This window comes from Quercus suber, unplaced genomic scaffold (assembly GCF_002906115.3).
Source record: "Quercus suber isolate HL8 unplaced genomic scaffold, Cork oak 2.0 scaffold_160, whole genome shotgun sequence".
In the NCBI taxonomy this organism is placed as follows: Eukaryota; Viridiplantae; Streptophyta; class Magnoliopsida; order Fagales; family Fagaceae; genus Quercus; species Quercus suber.
The window spans coordinates 503,392-525,104 of NW_027069621.1; the positions used below are offsets into that span (position 1 = coordinate 503,392).

The 21,713-nt window shown below is 34.9% G+C and overlaps 1 protein-coding gene and 2 non-coding genes across 5 annotated transcripts; 2 read left to right on the forward strand and 1 right to left on the reverse strand.

Moving 5' to 3' along the window:
• Nucleotides 1–2,767: 2,767 nt before the first annotated feature.
• LOC112041118 (pentatricopeptide repeat-containing protein At2g16880) lies at nucleotides 2,768–9,074 on the reverse strand. Of its 3 annotated transcripts, none has more exons than XM_065777614.1 (3): nucleotides 6,507–9,074; nucleotides 5,108–5,199; nucleotides 2,768–3,326 (listed from the first exon to the last, which is right to left on the reverse strand). In XM_065777614.1, the coding sequence occupies exon 1, from the start codon at nucleotides 8,882–8,884 to the stop codon at nucleotides 6,578–6,580; it is 2,307 nt and encodes a 768-aa protein (XP_065633686.1). In that variant the 5' UTR covers nucleotides 8,885–9,074; the 3' UTR covers nucleotides 2,768–3,326; nucleotides 5,108–5,199; nucleotides 6,507–6,577. The 3 variants fall into 3 exon arrangements, with proteins under 3 accessions (XP_065633686.1, XP_065633685.1, XP_065633684.1); XM_065777613.1 differs by having other exon boundaries at nucleotides 2,768–3,355; XM_065777612.1 differs by having other exon boundaries at nucleotides 2,769–3,492.
• A 96-nt stretch (nucleotides 9,075–9,170) lies between these two features.
• LOC112006386 (uncharacterized) lies at nucleotides 9,171–21,210 on the forward strand. The gene is made up of 3 exons (XR_010630508.1): nucleotides 9,171–9,337; nucleotides 20,400–20,749; nucleotides 20,977–21,210. It is a non-coding gene; the product is annotated as an uncharacterized LOC112006386 (transcript).
• Nucleotides 18,095–18,201, forward strand: LOC112006388 (small nucleolar RNA R71). The gene has a single exon (XR_002882337.1). It is a non-coding gene; the product is annotated as a small nucleolar RNA R71 (small nucleolar RNA).
• Nucleotides 21,211–21,713: the final 503 nt, after the last annotated feature.

Here is a 21,713-nt window from a genome sequence, read left to right on the forward strand (position 1 = left end):
TGGGGGATAAGGTGGGGGATTGGTGGTGAGAGAAATTGAAGAAACACTAAGAGATTGAGCAACATTGTATGGAAAGAGCCCAATGAACTATATTAGGGAGATCAAACAATGATCTTAGGGTTATGTATTTGGGTACGTGGGTTGTGATTTACCAAAAATAAAAAGAGATATTCATTCTATTGAGTAATTGAGTTCTTGTGATTTTTCATTTTTAACCACTACAATGCCATTTTTAGTATAAATTCAGTTAGGTAAGTCCAATCATCTAGCTTGTATATTCCATTTGCAAAGTGGTCATCCAATATATGTCTAATTTAATTGCAAGATTTTCATAATGGTTTCCTTTTTCTTTCTTTAGGAGGTAGGTAATCAACTTTATGATTTTTTTCACATTATTTAAAATAAAAAGTTTGTTTCAAATGATGAATGTCATATGTGTATCGAATTATATTGGGTTGTATGAGAATGTGCCTATGTGAACATATCACACCAAACATGTATTAAGTTTATTTGAACTATACTATATATAAAAGTAAATACAATAAGTTCTGATCATGATTAATCTTTTTGGGCGAAAATGAGTATTTACTCCTAATTAAAAATTATGTAGTAAAATGCCCATATTTTGAAACTACTTAGCAAAACTCTTAGTGTTTCTTCAATTTCTCTCACCACCCAATCCCCCCACCTTAAAAGGGGAGGAGGTATTTATAGTAGGCCACCCCTCTCTCTCTTCTTTGGATAATGGGCATAACCCACAATAAATCTTATTACGTCTCTGCTGATCCTCTATTTTGAACTCTAGCAAAATGTTGAATTCTATGCATATTTTTTCATTTAAATTTTTTTTTGAAAATTTAAGTGAAACTTGACATTGCTAATATCAAGTTCTACTTCCTCTTAAAATATACATAGAACTCGATTTTGAGGATATTTAATTTTTCACAGAACTAAATTTTGTTAAAATCGAGTTTTAAAATATGATCATTTTGCTAAATAGTTTTAAAATATGAGCATTTTGCTACATAGTTTTCAAATTAAGAGTAAATGCCCATTTTGGCCATCTTTTTGAACTATAACACATATATGACTAACATTTACACATCTCCTGATAATGAAACGAAAAGATTAAATAGGAATCTAGTGACGAATATAAATTTTCTTTTATATTTTGGGTGTTTCAATTCGCTTTATATATGCTTCACTAACTATAGTATATGTGTCTAATTTTCCTTATTTTAAATTTTGGTTTCTAATCTGAGAGAGAAATTAAGGAAGGACACGTGACAAACTTGTGGAGTATAAAATAAAACATGATCGAGAAACCTATTCCCTGATGACACGAAGAAGGATGAGTAGAAATGATAAGATAATACGAGGAAAACTTGTGGACGGAACATTTGAACCAAAGAACTGTGACTGCACAATGCCTAATATCGGCAAGGTCTATAGGATTGTATGAATTGACAATGGCACAGTAGAGTAAGTTACGACAAATACCTACTTATCTTTGAAAGAATACACAATTTGATAGAAAGCCACCGAACAATAATTCAAAGACTATTCAGTTATGGCAACGCAACGATACTGTTCAGTTATGGCAACGCAACGATCGAGGAAGGAATATTCATAACGATCTCTATAGCCTAGCAAATAGCAATGCTAAATATCATGCATTTGCGCGTGATGAGACTATATCAGATGCTGGAATTTTTTTTCTAAACAATATTACTAATAATAAAATTAAATTGACCATACCGTATATCCTTGATGAGATTGTCACTCTATAAGTATTAATTTTTGTATGTGGGGGTAAGGGTCGGAGTCGGGGTTCAAGTCTCTAAAAATGAGTTTTACACACATATACACTTAAATTATACTAAAGTATAAATTCTCTCTCGTATCAAAAATAAAATTAAATAAAATTAAAGTGAAATCTTGAGGCTTCTATACAATCCTTATTTTAACAATTTCACTATAATACATGAGATATCTCCTAGTGTTAAAAGCAATTTATTGTCCTATATAGTTCTTGTAGCTTCTTTTTATAAAAGATTTGTGGGACTTTTTCCATGCACCATATGGGGTCTTCATTTTACAAGAATAAAAGCCTTAGTCTTAAGAAAAATAAAATTTTCTTAGACTTATTTCCTGGGTCAGAAAATTCATATACTTAGATAGTTAGATGTATTGCTAGAAGATTCAATATGTATTTCCTAAAATTATGCTCAAATGGCGGGTCATCCATCTCTGCCGGCACCTTAGCTCATTGTGTTGTCAATTGAATCAATCCATTTTAGTCATTTTCAAAATTCAATCTTCAAAATGAGTCGTGTATTAAGAAAGAGCTAGCTGTGTAAAATACTTTTCCAATTTACTATTTCAACATTTTATATTTTCTTGTAAGGGAAAAGAAAAATTAAGCCCTTATTGAATAGAAAAAGTCACCGCAGAAATGTACAAGCCCCACAAGGGTTTTCAAACTAGTGTGATGTCATCGCATGGTTATCCTGACGAGAGTTTGCTGACCCATGGTGTCTTACCCTTGGATTTCCCTCTATATATAGTATTGCTTTTGTGCTATGCAATGTAAAGCAAACTCACCATACTCTCTTTTGCTTTCTCACTAGCTCACAATTCTCTCTCTTTCTCTCTCTCTCTCTCTTTGAAAAAATGGAATACAAAGGCCAAACTGCAATAGCATCGCCACCAGCAAATACTGTTCCCACTGCATACACTTAAAAAAAAAAAAAAAAAAACAAAAACAAAAAAACAAAAAACAAAACAAAATAGGGACAACAACAATCCAAAGAAAAAGAAAAGAAAAGAAAATCATAAACTAGTATACAATAATTTCATCACACAAATATCATAATGCCACACATAAATAAAACCCCAAAAACAAAACCCAGATCTGAAAATCATAAATCCTAACTCATATTAAACAACCAATGTCAAAATCATCAAAGAAATAAATAAATCTCACACACCCAAATCAACACCAAAAAACCCATATGAAAAATGATAAGAAATCGAACATGTGTAAAAATTATGATTCATCAAAAATAAAACCTGAAACTTTGAGGTGTTTTTCCAGCAAGGAGTAGAAATTGAAACTAAGAAAAACCAGAGAAAGGATAGAGATGAAGAAAAAAGAAAAAAAAAAAAAGGAGAAATCTAATCTAAAAAGACAGAAAAGTACCTGGGTTTTGCTGGCAATGGGCAGCGCCGGCAGAGGGTGGAGCTTGCTTATGGTGCCTCAAACCTTGGAGCTGGTGATGGTTGGGAGAGGGGGACCAGAGGTGGCTGGGTTTTTGGATAGAAATCTGAGAGGGAGAGTTAAGCGTGAAAGTGACTGTGGGAGGGAGGGAGTGATAAGTGTCAGGGTGTGAGGGAGGGAGCAAATGTATACTGTTTTACCAATATTTTACATAAATTTGCTTAGGTTGATTTGGTTGATTGAAAATATTTTACCTTTGACCAAATATTTTACTGCAAAACAAATACTGTAAAATTAAAAAAATATTTTACATCGAAACAAACCGAGCGTAAATTACAATTTTATCATTATATCCCCATTTGTATGGTTTAGAGCAAGGACAAATTAACATTTCATACTCTTTTATTAAGTAATTCGCTCTCCCTACTCTAATCAACCCATTTTTGGTGGATTGATTCAGCGGGCCAACGAGAGTTTTACCTCCCTTCAAACAAATATATATATATATATATATATAGCAAATTTAACACAGCCCTTAAATGCATGGAAGGTTATCCATGGAGGGAGCAATAGGAGGTAGGCAAGGCTTCCATTTTCTATCAATTATGAAAAACATGGGTCTGCTTGTACAGCCTAAATTTGAAATTTTCATAATATCTGTAGTTTAGATGATAAAATAACCATATAAGTAATTCATTTAATTAAAAATAAAAGGGTATATTAAAGTTTTGGCACTCGAACATTTTATTAGTGTTTCCATTTCGTCCTTTTTCTTCTAATTGAGGCAATGTTGTCCTCCAATTTTTAGCATTGTTTCAATTTCGTCCTTTCATCAAAATTTGTAAAAATTGAGATAACAGGTTAGGCAGATGCAATCAAATGACTAAATTTGATGTGGCTAAATTACAGGGCAGTGCCATATGCCATGTCTACTAAAAAACTATCAAATGGAAAAGCTCTCCACCCTCTCCAATATTAACTCAAAATGACTTTTGGGGTGAGAATGGGAGAGGAAGTGTAAAGGAGAGCAATTCATGATTCAAAACTTCAAATGTTTTTCTGGTAATATGAGGGAGGCAAAAACAGAAAATCTCTCTCTGCTGAGTGCCACAACCGCTCCTCTTCATGGGCAGCAGTTGACTTGAAAGTGCCTTCCCTATCCATTTTGGTAATTGGGTTTTAAATCCTTAATTTTGCTTGCTCAGAAAGACTATCCTTTTAAGTGCAAAAGTTTGAATCAGCATTGGTGTTTTGGCAAAAAAGAGTGTTAGGAAAGTAACAAGCAATGGTGTTTGGCTACATGGGTCATCATGATCAAGGATCGTCCATCATCATACTACCTCAAACCACCACAAGCATAATTCCAAGAAATTCCACCATGGATCCATTTAAATCTGATTCTAGCATCGTGATGATGTTTTTGTTACCAGTGGTAGTGACAAAATGTCAACCTTGGAGACAACATTTTTTGAGGGTTAAGGGAGGGGGGAGTCTGAAATTGCCTCTTTCATACTTCAATTCTCAACGAGAGAGAGAGAGAGAGAGAGAGTACAGCTCTTGATCTGCAGTGAAGTTGGGTTGGGGGGGGGGGGGCTAATTTGGTGAAGGCACTGGGGGTGATGGTGATGGTGGAGATTTTCCCCCTTTTAATTTCAAATATGCATATATATAAGTTTTTTAATTGACATAGCACATGCCACTGCCAACTAAACTAGCAATGTCAACAAATCTATTCAATGTAATTCCGTTATCTCAATTTAATACATTTGGATGAAATAACAGAATTGAAATGATAAAGGGCAAAAAAATGTTGCAATTAAAAGGATAGGGGAAAATAAACATTAATAAAAGTTTACTTAACACAAAATAAAAAGAGAAATAGCTCACTTGGTATCATCAAATATCATCATATCACCGAAGCACCTTCTCTTACGTTGCATCGCCTTCAGATCTTGAGTCAGCAGTATGGAAATCATTTCCTGCAAACCAATTTTAAATATCATCCTCTCTAGGTCATTGACAAATCCAACTTATCAAAAACAAATTTACTTATCTGAAGGTCATTGACAAATCCAATAAATATACGTTTAATCTATCATCTTCCTTAGAAGAATTAATGTTTATCAGGGGTTATGGATACAAAATTAGAGGAGGTTCCCAACTTCCATACATCTTGCACGGATATTTATACAGAGTTGCATTTGTATCACACACTTATAAGATGGTCATACTTTATGTATGCAGCAATGCACTCCAATACATAGCTGCTAGCTAATACTTCTTGGATTTAAAAGAAAAATATCTGGAGATAAATACTTCTACAAAATGTATCCAATACTTCTTGCATTCTCCATAGTTACACAAAACGTATCTGATACTTCTGCATTCTCCATTGATACACACCATTATTCATATCAACTTTTAAATATATACCATCATGTCTCTTCTCGATCCCTAAAACTACATTCTTCTAGGCCTTTTATCTTTTTGCAAGTCTTCAACTTAAAACAAAACACTCCTACGTTTTAACTTGAATTTTGATATTAGCTTCGCCTGTGTAATTCCTCTTCCATCTTAACACAAAGGTATCTCCAGCAAAAACCCTAGGACTTTTCAGTTTCACAAAGTTTGGAATTTACTTTTTTATTTATGCAGGTGTAGGAATTTATAAATCACTCCATTTAAGATGGAAGAAAAAAGGTGTTTGAAAATGCCAAAATAGCCAACAGATATCATCTATATTACCTCTACTTTACACCATTTTATGTTTTTCTTTTTCATCTTACCATGAGATTCAACCAGACAAGATACGATTCAGTGCAGGTACATCAATAAATTATTTAAAAAATTTATGTGTCAGAAGTCTCAATTTCACTATTCAATTTCAGATTTTTTTTTAAGTACTATTTTTTTTTTGTAAGTAAAAAGTAAATGATATTATTGTAAAAGTACTATTCAATTTCATATGTATGCATTTGTACATTCAATCCACGCACTAATGTGTAAATCACATGGACATTCTCATATGGTATACAAGTGATTATGTATATATGCCTCGGCCAGTTGTTCCAAACTACTGACTGTTTAGGTACAATTAAAAATCAAAAGCACTATATGAAAAGGGGAAAATAATAAAACTGATAGCACAACGGATAGCAACACTAAATCCTTTTAAAAAAATAATAACTAATAGAATAACTCAATAAATAATTTAGGCAACCATTATCAGATGATAACCATGCACTACCATTCCTCTCTCAATTCCAAGCAGAAGGAAACATCTTACCTTAAATCCTTATGTGTGACGCCATGTAGAGCATGTTGATGACCATGTACTTGTCCATGCTGAAAAAATCACTACAACCGGGCAGCCTTTGATATGCTCTTTCGCCTCTTGATCAGGCCATCCATCAAACTAAATACAGTGGATTTATTTACAGAGACACCTTTCTGAGTGAGTTCTTCATAAATGGACATTGCTTCCTTGTATTTCCCTTGAGTACACAGCTCTTTGATCTGTTCTGAATGAGCAATAGAACTTGAATCAGACCCTTCTAGATTATCATGGGTTCCATCATCTTGCCCCTTGCCTAGTTGTGATGACTGATCAGATAGTTTTCCCATTTCAACCATTTTTGACATAAACTCCTCTGCTTCCTTAATTCTGCCTGCATCTGTAAGCGCACCAAGAATGGCATTATATGTATACTGGTCAGGACCTAATTTCTTCTCTTCCATTTCTTGAAGAAGATCAAATGCATCCTCAAATCTCCCCTCTTTGCATAGGCTTGAAATCAATGTGTTATAAGTGATTGTATCAATTGTTTTGCCTTTTGAAATCCATGTGTTGAAAAGCTTAAGAGCCTTTTCTAGCATACCCTCTCTACAAAGCCCACAGAGAAGAATATTACACGTAAACACATCCGGCTTAAATGAATTCTCGACCATTTTGTTGTGGAATTGAAATGCTTTCTCAACATCCCCCTCTCGACAGTAACCATGTATAATTGTGTTGTATGAAGTTTCATCTGGGACAAAACCACTCCCTAAAAGCTCATTCAATTTGTCTATTGCTTGATCAGTTTTTCCAGATTGGCATAGTCCTCCAATTATAGAGTTATAGGTGACAATACTGGGAAGGACCCCTTTCTCCTTCATCGTATCCCAAACCTCCAAGGCTTTGTCTGGCTTTTCATCCTTAAAGTATCCCATCATCAAAGTTCCATAGCTTACCTCATCAATAATATAACCTCGCCTAGTGGCACTATTGAGCAACTTATAAGCTTCAGCAAGCTTCTTCTCCCCACAAAGAGTGTTTAGAATGGTATTAAGGGTAACAGTATCCATCTTCAAGCCTTTCCTACCCATCTCATCCATCATTCTAAACGCTTCCCCCATGTTCCCTACTTTACAATACCCATTAATCAAAGTATTGAAAGTAATGCAATCCGGAGAAAACCCATTTTCTTCCATCTTCCTCACAGTATTACTTGCTTCTTCCATTTTCCCCTCCTTACAAAACCACTTAACCAATATATTATGAGTAACTGCATTCATCTTCACTCCTTTCTCACTCATTTCCTCAATCAACTTCGACGCATCCGAACTTCCCTGCCACTCAAAACACCCGTCAATCAACGTATTATAAGTAACCACATCTGGCAACAATTTCAAATTCTCCATCTCATCTCTCAACCTAAAAGCTTCCTCCATCCTACCCTCCTTACACAACCCCCAAATCAACATATTATACGTCCAAATATCAGGCAACAAATTATCCCTCGTCATCAACTCCATCACACTCGCCGCCTCCTTCAACCACCCCATCTTACAATACCCACGAACCAAAATATTATATGTGTTCCTATTTGGCAACAACCCTCTATTCTTCATATCCAACAACAAATCTCTAGCTTCATTCAACCTCCCTTTTTTACAAAACGCGTCCAATATTGTATTATAACTCACATTATCAGGAGAACAACCAAACTCGCTCATTTTATTAACCAACCCTAAAGCATCACTAAACTTGTTCTCCAAGCAATACCCATAGATCATAATATTAAAGCTATTAGTATTCAAATTCACACCTAACTTAACAGCATCCTTAAAAACAGCTCTACACAAAGAAATCGAATATGTGGACGGGTGTCTCACCAGAGCATTGAGGAGTGTGTTGCAAGTAAGCAACTTCGGGGCGAGACGAAGGCGCTTCATCTTGTGGAAAATCTGCGCGGCGAGGTGGGGCTGCTTGGATTGGACATAGGCGCCAATGGAGGTGTCCAGAACGGCTTTGGAGGGTTTGGGAGCGAGGCGAGGCGGGTGGAGGAGGAAGCGGTGGAGCTCGTGGTGGCGGTCGGAGGCGATGAAGGAGACGAGGAGGGACTTGGCGTCGGAGAATTTACCGTGGCCGAAGAGGGAAGGGAGGAGAGAGAGGAGGGAGTGGGGAGAGGAAGTGAGGGAAGGAGAGTGGGATTGGAGGAATTTGAAGAAGGAGAGGAGGGTCGAAGGGCGAGAGGATAGGGTTTTGGAGGAGAGCAGAGAGAGGAAGAGTGGTTGGGTCAGGTTTGGGAGATGCGGGGTTAGGGTTTCGAGTGGCGTGTTTGGGGTTGTGAGGATTTTGGTTATGGTTTCGAGGACTTGAGGTTTGGTGGTGTTGTTCATGGTGGTCACAATGGCTGTGGCTGTGTCTGTGTGAGTTAGGGTTTAAGCATTTTGGGGGTTTTGGGGTTTTTGCCAAATTTGTGAGGATTCAGGTAGACAGAAGAGGAAATGGAGGTGCTAAGGTAAACGACACGTCGTATTTGGAAGTTGAGACAGTGTGGGAAACGGTATGTCGTTTATGTGGTTCTTATCGTGATGATGAAATGGAATAAGGACGTGGCCGGATGGTTGTTATCATATATGGTGTCCTTTGACATACAGACACTAAGAACTTCATTGATTATCAATGGGTGACTCAAAGGCTAAAGCAGAGGTTGAGGTTGTAGAGGTGAAGGCGATGGAAGCAACAGCAGAGAGGTTTGAAGAGTATGGTCAAGTCATAGAGGCTTCACCTGATGGTGATGAGTTCGGACCCCAAGATGCTCAGCTTGACCTCAGCCATGGCATTCCCAGGTACATATTCAATGATTCTCTCTCCGCCTTAAAATAATACAAATAACTCATTAGAATAATAATAATAATAAAAACATCCACCACAACCACAACCACATCAAAACCAAAACAAACACGAGTACCAGATTATGGTGCCTTGGATCCACCCTCAAAACCCAACAGGTCTGAGCTTGATTTTGTACCCAGCGGCAGTTGGTCGAGAGAGAGAAGAAACAAGACCAAGAGGCACAAAAACCACCATCAAACCCAGACCACCGTCGAACCCACTGCACTCACCGAATATTAAAAAAAAATAAACACAGACCCATCAACCACTGAACCCACCGCCAGAAACCATCACACCCACTGCAAAAATCAACACAAAACCCTGCACTCACTGCACAAATCAAACCAAACCCATCAACCACTGCACCCACCGCACAAATCAATGCAAATATCAACCACCGCCGGTGACGTTGAGCTTCGGGTGGGCCGGCGGCGGTGAGACAGAGAGGTGAGAGTTTGAGAGTTAAGACAGACGGAGAAAAGAAGAACGAACAAATAATATTTTATATGGAGGGAGAATAATTTCTTTTTTTTTTTTTTTTTTTAAGCCTTCAGCTACCGCACTGTATAAATGTAGGTAAAAATTATACCTATACCACCGTTATTACAGCAATCTTTTTGTATATAGTGGTGCTAAAAAAAAAAAAACCACAACCTCAACCACAATCACTGCAATATTTTAAAATATTGGCAATGATTAAAATATTTCAAAATCTCCAATGATGAAAATTATTCAAACCTTTAGTAATAGTTTTTCAATTGAAATAAAAATAAAAATTTCCAGAACTTTGGCAGTAGAGTTTCACCTAGAATATAATCACCTTAGTAATTTTTAAGGGTTTGGCTTACTTCTAGTACTTTTTTAACTGGAATCTCCTTTTGTTTTAATGAGAAACTGCTACATCACCTATTAACTAAATAAAAGGTAGAGATTAAAACTCACTATCATTTACTATTATATATTTAAAACAAAATGAGATATCTAGTTAAAAAAGTACTGGAAATAAGCCAAACCCAATTTTTAAATATGCTTATAGTGTGGTAAGGACTCTTTTGTCTTATGAATTGTTATGCGGCATGAGAGAGAGAGAGAGAGAGAGAGAGAGTCCCTTTGAGCAACTACAATGTACAAGTTTAATTTTATAAACCTTAGTGATAGAATTTTAATTTAAATAGTATAAAAATTGATGAAAAGATGCGAGAGAGTAACTTGATACGGTTTGATCGTGTACAAAGGAGAACAATAAATACACCAGTGAGAAAGAGTGATTTGATTCAAGTCAACAAAACAAAAGAGGTAGAGGAACACCTAAAATAATATTGTTAACATTAATGAATAAATAAAAACATGTATACAGAGATAATCAGATAATTGTTTTGGTGTTCCCCAATGTTTAATGTGGATTGGTGGTTGGCTTTGCAACACCAACCTTTTCTTGATTAATGTAATTTTGGTACTTGATTAGTTTTTTTTTATTTTATTTTTTATATTTTATTTTTACAAGATAAAATTTCAAATCTAGCCTAATCTAAGTATACATGTGTCTAAAACTCCCTCCTGAATACTTGAACTCTGGCCCTTATCGCCCACACCCCACAAACACTTATTATTATAGAGTGATCATTGCACTAAGGATGTGCGGTGGTGATTAGTTAACCCTTATATACTCTCTTGTAAAAACATGTTGGTTAAGAAGATGTTAGAAAACATCTGTGGCAGTTGGGGAGGGGTCATGTATCCGTGATTTAGATGACCAAAAGGCTCTCTCTAGCTTTGGGATGATGTTGGTTAAATAGGATTGACTAACCTTGGTTATTCTGTGACTGTGAGGATCCATAGCCAATCCAAAAGTTGCTCACTTTTTTTTATTAATGACCCTAAAATGAAATGTACATAATTGGAAAAAAGTTCAAATTGTCCACATCATACATAATTGGGACGATAAGCATTCCTTGAATGTTTGGAATTTAGGTTAGTTATGTTTGAAACATAGACTACGGGTCTATTTGGAATCCGCTTATTTTACTAAAACTGAAAACTTTTTGTTGAAAGTACTGTAGATAAAGGTAAACGTTAACTAAAATAGTAAGACCTATAAATAGTATCAAAAAGTGCAGTGAAATCTATAAATAGTAGTAAAAATAAGCTAAATAAAAAAAATAAGCTGGCAAAATTAATCATGCCTCTAAGGCCTTGGTAGTGTGCATCGGTTATGATTATGGGAAAACCGGTTTTTATCGGTTCGGTGATAAATTTAGGAAAAAACCACACCAACTGAACCATGCACACTCCTAATAAGGATGTGGGTTGTGCTGTTTGTGTCATATTATTATATATGGTGTCCTTTGGCAAACACTAATAACTTCAATTATCAATGGGTGACTCAAAGGCTAAACCAGAGGTTGTAGAGGTGAAGGCGATCGAAGCAACAACAGACAGCTTTGAAGAGTATGGTCAAGTCATAGAGGCTTCACCTGATGGTGATGAGTTCGGACCCCAAGATGCTCAGCTTGACCTCAGCCGTGTCTCAAATCTCAATGATTCTCTCTCTGGCTTATATTCAAGTGAGGCTAAAATTATAACTGTTCATTCAATTTAGTATGCAATATGAGAAGAATACTTTTAATTTTGTTAATACATCGATAAAATATTTGTAAAGATATTATAATAAAAAATTTTAGTTTCAAACATAAACAAGTACTTATGTGTGTTTTGATTTAGTGTGGACAAATTTCATATGATACATTGGGTGCATTTGTATAAACTGTTACAAAATGTTTTTTTTTTTTTTTTTTTTCCTACGAGGAGTTGTGTTGCAAAATAGAGCTTTGGGTTTTTAAAATACTCTTCTAAGCTCCAAAAACGCCTAACCAAATTAGACCCATTACGTGTTAAAAAGAATTGTATTTAAATGTTGTGAAGTTGGGCAAAAGTTAGCATAAGAAGTTGTTTGAAGACATTGAAGAATGAAAGATTCGGCCAAGCAAAAGATGGACTCCAGAGTTATGAGGCCACTATAATGAGGAGGCAAATGGGTCATTTGCTGGAGTTGCATAAAGAATTTATTGTGACAGTTTCTTCTCCAGTAAATTTCCTATGAGTTTGGGTATTTTGGAGTGGATTTTAATTTGAAGAATTTTTGAAAGGTTTTTTTTTCACTTTGTCATCAATTATGTGCGCGCTTTTTACTGTTCTTGTTATCTTTATTGCTTTTAGGTTTTTTGTGATAATTATTGTAGTTGTGTAATCTATAGCAAGTAAACTCTAAAATTAATTAGCTTTTTGTTCACGTAAAATAATCTGCAAGCGCACAGAATCGTAACAAGTAGTAAAGTATTTTTAGAAAACGAATGTCGAACCCACAAGAATTAACTGTGTTATTGAATACTAAAATTCACTAAATTAATTACTATTTGGAAAAATCGAAAATAAATGGAATGCTCTACTATTTGAATTAAATTAAACTATTTAATAAAAATAAATCTACGAATAAAAAGAATTAACAAAGCGTAAAAATCTAACAGTGTAAAAATATGATAAGAATGGATCTAGAGTGATTGATTTCACCTAATAAATCTCACACAATTTATCCTTCCTAATTATTAAATTCTAATAATCTCCCGTTGATGATTAAAAATTCCTTAAGTATTCAATATTTTCTCTCGTATAATATCAAAAATATCTTCAACTAACAATTCCATATCTCTATTTGAATTTAATTAATTGGAGACTCATTACGTACTTTGAATTTTCTGAAAAATCACACTAGTCGCGGTAAAGCGTCTCTACTTTCGCTCAACTAATGGTGTTTAATTCTAGAACTAAAATAATAAATCACCTCTTGGTCTCATTGTAATTCAATTGATCAAACTATAATTTGTAAAAAATAGTAAGCATTAAGAATAAGAATTAAAAACTCAATCATGGAAATATTAAAAATAAAATAACTTAGAAAATAAATTGTGTGTTCATTGCTAGACTACACCAATGCTCTAGAAAATAAAATTTAGTTCATAATAAAATTGAAAAGAAAACAAATAAAACTTATGTCTTTAATTCGAATTAGTTGATCAACATGAAGCTCTCGCCTTTGTCCTCAGATACTCCTCTTTTGAAAGACTCCCAAAAGCAAATTCTTCTATGCGCCGCCTCCTTTTCCTCTCAGGTTTCTCTCTTCTTCTTTCTACCCTAAAGAGCCTTTAAATAGGTCAAGGAATCCTATTACAAGTTAAATTCCCGTTTGGAGAAAATCCCAGATTTTTAGGCTTCATTTAACCGATGATTTTGGCCCATTTAAATTTAGAATTCGGACTTTTGGTAAACTACAAAGTTGTAGCCTTTAAGTTAACTTTCCAGCCCAACTTGAATCATCTCGATTGGATATCTGAGCCGAAAGTTACGCTAAAACTACTAACTGATGTGCAGGCTGGAATCCTAATCCGAATTGGACTTGGATTTGGTGCAAATTTCCTTTAATTTCTTGCTCCAATTGGACTCGAATTTAATTAGCCTAGCCCCACTTTGCATGTAAAGCCCTTGTTACCTGCAACACAAAGATATTATATAATCAGTAACAAAATAACATAAAAGTAAAGCTAAATATGTAAATATGTGAGTACTTTATTGTATATATTTCATGCACATCAAATACCCCCAAACCTACATTTTTGCTAGTCCTCGAGCAAAACAGATAAAGAGTAAAACAAAACAAAAAAATATCCTAACTAATCCACTTTCGCTGGAAATTTCGATTGCATTTAGCGTATGCAACAAGCCTTTAACCCCTAGCTTACACTAGTGGACGAGTTGTAGTCTCGTGAGGGTTTGAGGGAATATACCCACAAAATTCTGAGAATGAATACTAAAATAAACAAAACAAAGAAAATCCATTTTTTTTTCAATTGCCTTTTGCAAAGAGGATTAGTTCAAGTTCAAAACACTACAAATGCTAAAGAAATTTCTCATGCCATCAAAACTCATTGTGAGTGAAAAGTGGTAGCCAACCCAAACATACTCTTAGTTTTAGAATAAACTTGACTTGAATTTCTATTTGAAAGTATGCTTCAACTCAAACTTTTCGGTGTTATCACTCAACAAATGAAATCACTCTGAAATGGGGTGTAACACTCTCAACAATATATGTGAGTGGAATAATGTAAGAAAAATAAAAATCTCACATATAAATCACATGAAAAACACTTAATCAAGAAAGAACAAGTAGTCTCATGAAAAGATGCCAAAAAAGAATTTATACCACATTTTTATTCAGTCATATCAATATCTGAACTACACAATCTTCAAGATCAAATAAGGACTTTATTAGGACGTAATGTAGGGTAAAAGTAAAGGGTATGAAATAAAAATGGGTAAAGGTAAATATAAGAAGTGTTTTCAAGATTTGTCGGAAATGTCAACTCTTTTTGAATTTCCATTCAACATTTTTTTTTTCAACTCTTCTTCTTCAAAGCAATACTCCTTTACATTTCACTTCTCAAATTTGATGAGAACCCTTTTTATTTACTTCTTTTTGACACTTTTTCCCTTTTTTTTTTTTTTACTTACTTCAAGTCGTCACTTATCTTTTGACGTGAATGCAGGCATTTGTGATGGATGCACCCAGTTACTCAACAAGTCACAAACTTGAAGTGCTTTTGCATACTCATATTTCAAGTTACGGTTTGACGTAAGAGTAAACATTGGTAATGAATACCCCTAGTTACTAAGCAACTCAAAACATTGGAGTAAATGGAACTCTGTACAATTTTTTCTTCTTTGAATTCTCGCACAAACCACCACATTGAAACAAACTGATCAAATTCCATCTTGAAACACTATGGACAAGGGCTTTAAGAAAGAAAGGCTAATTAAAAGTCAATGGGGTGACTAGCGATAATGTATCCAAAAAAAAAAAAAAACACATATATGGCTCAAAGTAGACAAGAATGGCCTAATCTCATATCTCAAAGACTAGTATAATTCATTCAACATCAAGGACTTCAAAAGGTTCAAGTGTGGCATAAAATCATTTTTTTCTTGGCCAAAAGCAAGAACAATGAGACTACAACAAGGGAAATATGTTACACACTTCCAAATGAACTTTAAGATTAGAAAAAAATAAATAACCCTCCAAAAATAATGATTGGCTCAAAACTCACAAGGGTTATAGTCTCCACATTGTTATCATCAAGATTTTCTAATCATTTTTATCCTTCAACAACAAGTTGTGTCTGAGTGGCTACGTGCATGTGCAATGAATTGAGCATGAAAGTAATGAAATTCTTTAAGCAAAAGTGGTATAATGAACTTAAAACACAAACCTCAAGCTAGGCAAAAGAAAGTTTTTTTTTTTTTTTTTTGAAATAAATAAAATAAATTCCCTTCCCCCAAACTTAAATTTCACATTGTCCTCAATGGGAAAATGGAAGAAAAACTAAATAAAAGAATGAGAAAGGAGAAGAGATTCTCCCCTAATTTTAATTGAATATTTCCTTGAGGCGCAGCCGTGTACCCATTGAAAATTTCTTTGGTCTCTTTATTCCTACAAAATGAAAGAAAAAACAATAAGATAAAGAAAAAAAAATAAAAAAATAAAAAAAATAAAAACATAAACATAAACATAAAAAAAAACTTAGGTTGCCTCCCAAAAGCATTTTATTTAACGTCTGTAGGTAGACGTTATCCTCCATTAAAATCTTGTGTGTGCAATTTGAAGGACTAATTCCTTTGATGTCAGAGATGGTCCAACCCAAAGTTATTTTGTGTTCTCACAAGATTCTCAACAATTTTTCCTCCTCTACGTTACTCAAAGAACTGTTAATAATAACTGGAAAAGTAGAGTCTTGACCTAAGAAAGCATACCTTAACTTTGATGGAAGCGGTTTGAGCTCAAATTTAGGTGGTTCCTCTAGTGGAGATGTTGGCTGACATGATTTTAGATCTTCCACTTTTTGTTGCATTGAAGGAGGAAAGAGTGGTGTAGCCTCCAAATATTTTTCACATTCTTTAACCTCTTTATCATTGAATTAAACAGGTGTAGAGTGAGTAAGACATACCTCAAGTGGTAACTTTTGAAAATCAATTGCATAAGTCTCATCGGCCATGATCATGTCTCGGTCACTTATTTGAAAACAAGAATGTGTCTCGAAAGGAAATTCCATAGACTTAAATACATTAAAAGTGACCTCATCCTCATCGATCCTCAAAACAAGTTTTCCTTGCTGGACATTAATTAAGGTTCTCCTCGTCGCAAGGAAAGGTCGACCCAATATCAAAGGGATCTCCTCGTCCTCATACATATCAAGGACAATGAAGTCAGCTGGGAAGATGAACTTGTCAACTTTTACTAATACGTTCTCAATGACTCCTCTTGGATATTTAATGGATCTATCCGCCAATTGTAAAGAGATAGTGGTCGGCTTTACTTCTCCAAGACCCAATTTCCTGAAAACAGAGAGAGGCATTAGATTAATACTTGCCCCTAAATCACATAAATCTCTATCAAAATAAGATTTTCCTATAGTGCAAGGGATAGTGAAACTCCCCGGATCTTTCAACTTAGGCGGCAGCTTCTTTTGTAAGATTGCACTACTCTCCTCTGTCAGCATTACTGTTTCATGCTCCTCCAATTTCTGCTTCTTTGATATAATATCCTTCAAAAATTTAGCATATTTAGGCATTTGTTCCAAAGTTTCAATGAGAGGAATATTAATATGCAATTGCTTAAATATACTTAGAAATTTAGAAAACTGATCATCCACATTGTTTTTTCGTAATCTTTGCAAAAAAGGAAATGGTGGATCATAAATTGAAGGATAATAAGTCTCAAAAGTAACTTCCCTAGATTTTTTGGATTTTAAAGCTCTTTCATTCTCCTTAGTCTTCTCAGCTTGCTCCACTTCTTTCATATCTGACTCGGCTTCCTTCATCTTTGACTCCTCATTATCCATAGCTTCATCTTGTTTGGCATTTGTTACTTTTGGCTCCTCATATGTTCGTCCACTTCTCAATGATATTGCCTTTACATGTTCTTTCAGATTGGTGACAGTGTTGTTGGCAAAGTTCCTGTAGTCCTCTCTGTGAGCATACTTGAGAGCTAACCGATTTGCACCTCAAGATTGCGGATTAAAGCTGAGTTGTTTTGGATCGCCACATTTGTCTTCTGCATGTACTGCATGAACATGTCCTCAAGTGTCGGCTTCTTCTCTTGCTGTAGAAATTGCTGAGGTGGTTTAGCCTGCCCTTGGTTATTACTCCATGAGAAGTTGGGGTGATTCCTCCATCTAGGATTGTATGTGTTCGAGTATGGATTATTTTGACGTTGAAAATTTGACACGTAATTTGTTTGTTTGTAACTTGATTGGGCAAAAGGATTTCCCACTTGGCAATCGACACTTGAATGATTTCCTGCACAATGATCACAAACAACATTAGTTTGAATAGCATTAACATTCATTTTACCTAGTTGTTGAGACAAAGTTGCCATTTGTGTCGCTAATGAGGTAATAGAATCAAGTTCTAAAACTCCAGCTGTCTTTCTTGGCATTGCTCTCTCTGTAGGCCATTGATAGTTGTTGGATGCCAATTCTTCTAGAAGTTCATAGGCTGCCTCATGAGTTTTACTCATTAAAGCTCCACTAGCTGCTGTATCAACCATAGACCTGTTTGTAGTTCCTAGACCATTGTAGAATGTTTGCACTTGAAGCCATGCTGGAAGTTCATGATGAGGACACCTTCGCAATAAATCTTTGTATCTCTCCCATGCTTTATATAATGATTCACCCTTAAATTGGATGAACGTGGTGATATTATTCCTTAGCTTTGCTATCTTTGCGGGAGGGAAATATTTTGCTAAAATTTTTTGTGCCAACTCCTCCCATGTAGTAATGATGTCAGGTGGCAAAGAATTCAACCAAACTTTTGCTTTATCCCTAAGTGAGAAGGGAAAAAGCCTTAGTCGAATCGCATCATCTGTCACTCCATTATGTTTAAAAGTATCACAAATTTTCAAGAAATTTGCAATTTGGACATTGAGATCCTCTTGTGACAGCCCCCCAAACTGGATAGTCTGCTGTATCATCTGAATGATGGTCAGCTTGATCTCAAAATTATTGGCTTGTATGGCTGGCCTCCTTATGCTCGATGTAGCTCCATTTACCGAGGGCGTAGCATAATCTCTTAACGCCTTTTGCTCTTGATCGGCCATCTTAGATAGAGATGTGTTGGCCTCTTTCTTCTTTTCTTTCTTAAGCTGACGTAAGGTTCTTTCAATTTCAAGATCAAAGAGTGTATGCTCTAATAGTTTAGATCAGGGCATGCACTTTGAATTGCTGAAAAGAAAGAAAACAAACTCAGATGCACCTAATTAATTTTTTTTTAATAAATAAAATAAAATCCAAAGTAGTAAATATCTAGCTAATATCAATATCAATAACAAATAGTTAATCCCCAGCAACGGCGCCAAAAACTTGTTCGTGTAAATTAATTTGCAAGCGTACAGAATCGTAACAAGTAGTAAAGTGTTTTTAGAAAACGAATATCGAACCCACAAGGATTAACTATGTTATTGAATATCGAAATTCACTAAATTAATTACTATTTGGAAAAATTGAAAATAAATGGAATGTTCTACTATCTGAATTAAATTAAACTATTTAATAAAAATAAATCTACGAATAAAAAGAATTAACAAAGCGTAAAAATCTAACAGTGTAAAAATATGATAAGAATGGATCTAAAGCGATTGATTTCACCTAACAAATCCCACACAATTTATCCTTCCTAATTATTAAATTCTAATAATCTCCCATTGATGATTAAAAATTCCTTAAGTATTCAATATCTTCTCTCGAATAATATCAAAAATATATTCAACTAACAATTGGAGACTCATTACGTACTTTGAATTTTTTGAAAAATCACGCTAGTCTCGGTAAAGCGTCTCTACTTTCACTCAACTAATGGTGTTTAATTCTATAACTAAAATAACAAATCACCTCTCGGTCTCATTGTAATTCAATTGATTAAACTATAATTTGTAAAAAATAGTAAGCATTAAGAATAAGAATTAAACACTCAATCATGGAAATATTAAAAATAAAATAACTCAGAAAATAAATTGTGTGTTCATTGCTAGACTACATCAATGCTCTAAAAAATAAAATTTAGTTCATAATAAAATTGAAAAGAAAACAAATAAAACTTATGACTTTCATCCGAATTAGTTGATCAACATGAAGCTCTCGCCTTTGTCCTCAGATACTCCTCTTTTGAAAGACTCCCAAAAGCAAATTCTTCTATGTGGCCCCTCCTTTTCCTCTCAGGTTTCTCTCCTCTTCTTTTTGCCCTAAAGGGCCTTTAAATAGGTCAATGAATCCTATTACAAGTTGAATTCCTGTTTGGAGAAAATCCCAGATTTTTAGGCTTCATTTAACCGACGATTTTGGCCCATTTAAATTCAGAATTCGGACTTTTGGTAAGCTACAAAGTTGTAGCCTTTAAGTTAACTTTCCAGCCCAACTTGAATCATCTCGATTGGATATCTGAGCCGAAAGTTATGCTAAAAATACTAACTGATGTGCAGGCTGGAATCCTAATCCGAATTAGACTTGGATTTGATGCAAATTTCCTTTGATTTCTTGCTCCAATTGGATTTGAATTTAATTGGCCTAACCCGACTTTGCATGTAAAGCCCTTGTTACCTGCAACACAAAGATATTATTTAATCAGTAACAAAATAACATAAAAGTAAAGCTAAATATGTAGATATGTGAGTACTTTATTGTATATATTTCATGCACATCACTTTTCAATCTTCTGCTTAAACTTTTGGAGTCTAAATCGAATTTTTCAATGTAAAATAACAGAACTAATTAAGAAGCTGTCAATTTTAAAGAGAGAACGAAAGAAATGACCATATGGAAAAAATTCACTACTTTTTCTAAGAAAGCTAAATTCAAGTTTATCTCCATTAATAAAAACTTTTCAGAGGGATTTGTGATGTTATAACTACGATAACAGGTTTTACACCATGCACATTGAAAACCGACCACTCAAGTTCTCCACAATCACACATCACGCAAGTGTGACCCAATGCCTTGGTTCAGTTGGTGGTAAATGTTTGGTATCTTGGGTTTGCTAAGCCATCCATTGTGGACGATTATGAAGTTAAGGATGACACTGGCGGCAACAATGAAATTGTGCAGTCTCGTTGTGGTCATTTCTACGTGCCTCCGGCTGTTGAGAGTGTCCGTGTTTTCAGAGTTGAGGGATCGAAGTTTCTGAAGCTGAATCGAGGGACATGGCATGCAGGACCATTGTTTAAGGCTGATACAATGGACTTCTACAACTTGGAATTGAGCAACACCAATGTAAGCTCTCTCTCTAAACTAGTTCTTAAGTTTATGTATGCCTTTTGGTGCATTTGCAAAGCTACCCTGGAATTGTGAAGTGATTTGAGATCAGCCAGCAACCTTTTTTGAATCAAACACTACCAGGGAAGGCCTTGTGCATATAAACATGACAAATATGCATGTGTGCTGTTCTATGTAATTATCTTTTTGGGAATTTATTTTAATGTCTCTCTCTCTCTTTATAGGTGGTTGATCATACCACACACAACTTCAAAAGGGAAAATGGAGTGGCCTTCTTGATTAATGACTAGCTTGTTTTCAGCATCAACGGCTGTGGCTATTCCAGATACTCAATTGTATCAGTATAATATAAATTCTCACAGGGTTACATGCCCAGGCATACTTTCTGGATATCAAAACGATACAACAAAATGCTCATCTTGCATTAACTTTGATGCTAATTTACTGAGTTTATTTTCTGCTGGGGTTCCAACTTCTAAATTCCCATCCAATCTTTAGTGAACTTAATACAAAAGTGGTAATAGTAAGGATCACATCACTCTCTTACACTCATCACAAACAAACGTTGTTTTGTAACTTCTTCATCGATGAAACTACATTGGATGCATGTGTTACTTTTATCTGAGGAGTTGCTTCTGTTTTTCCTGTTTTTGCAGTCTTAGAACAATGAATGACAAATAAGTGTGAGCAATGATTTGTGCATGACTTGACCAAAGAAAAGAGAGATTTGTGCATGACCATCACAATTTTCTGCCTGTCTTTCATCAAGTGGAAGCAGTGTAATCTTCTTATTCTGCTGTTTATTTTATTTTATTTTATTTTATTGTATTATTATTTTTTTCAAACCATTGTGCTAGGTAATTCTCATCGGTTGAATTGCCAAAATATTCTTAGCCTCTGGCAAAGGATTAAATGAAATCTGGATAAGCCACACATGGTGAAGGTGATCCGGTGTTTAGCT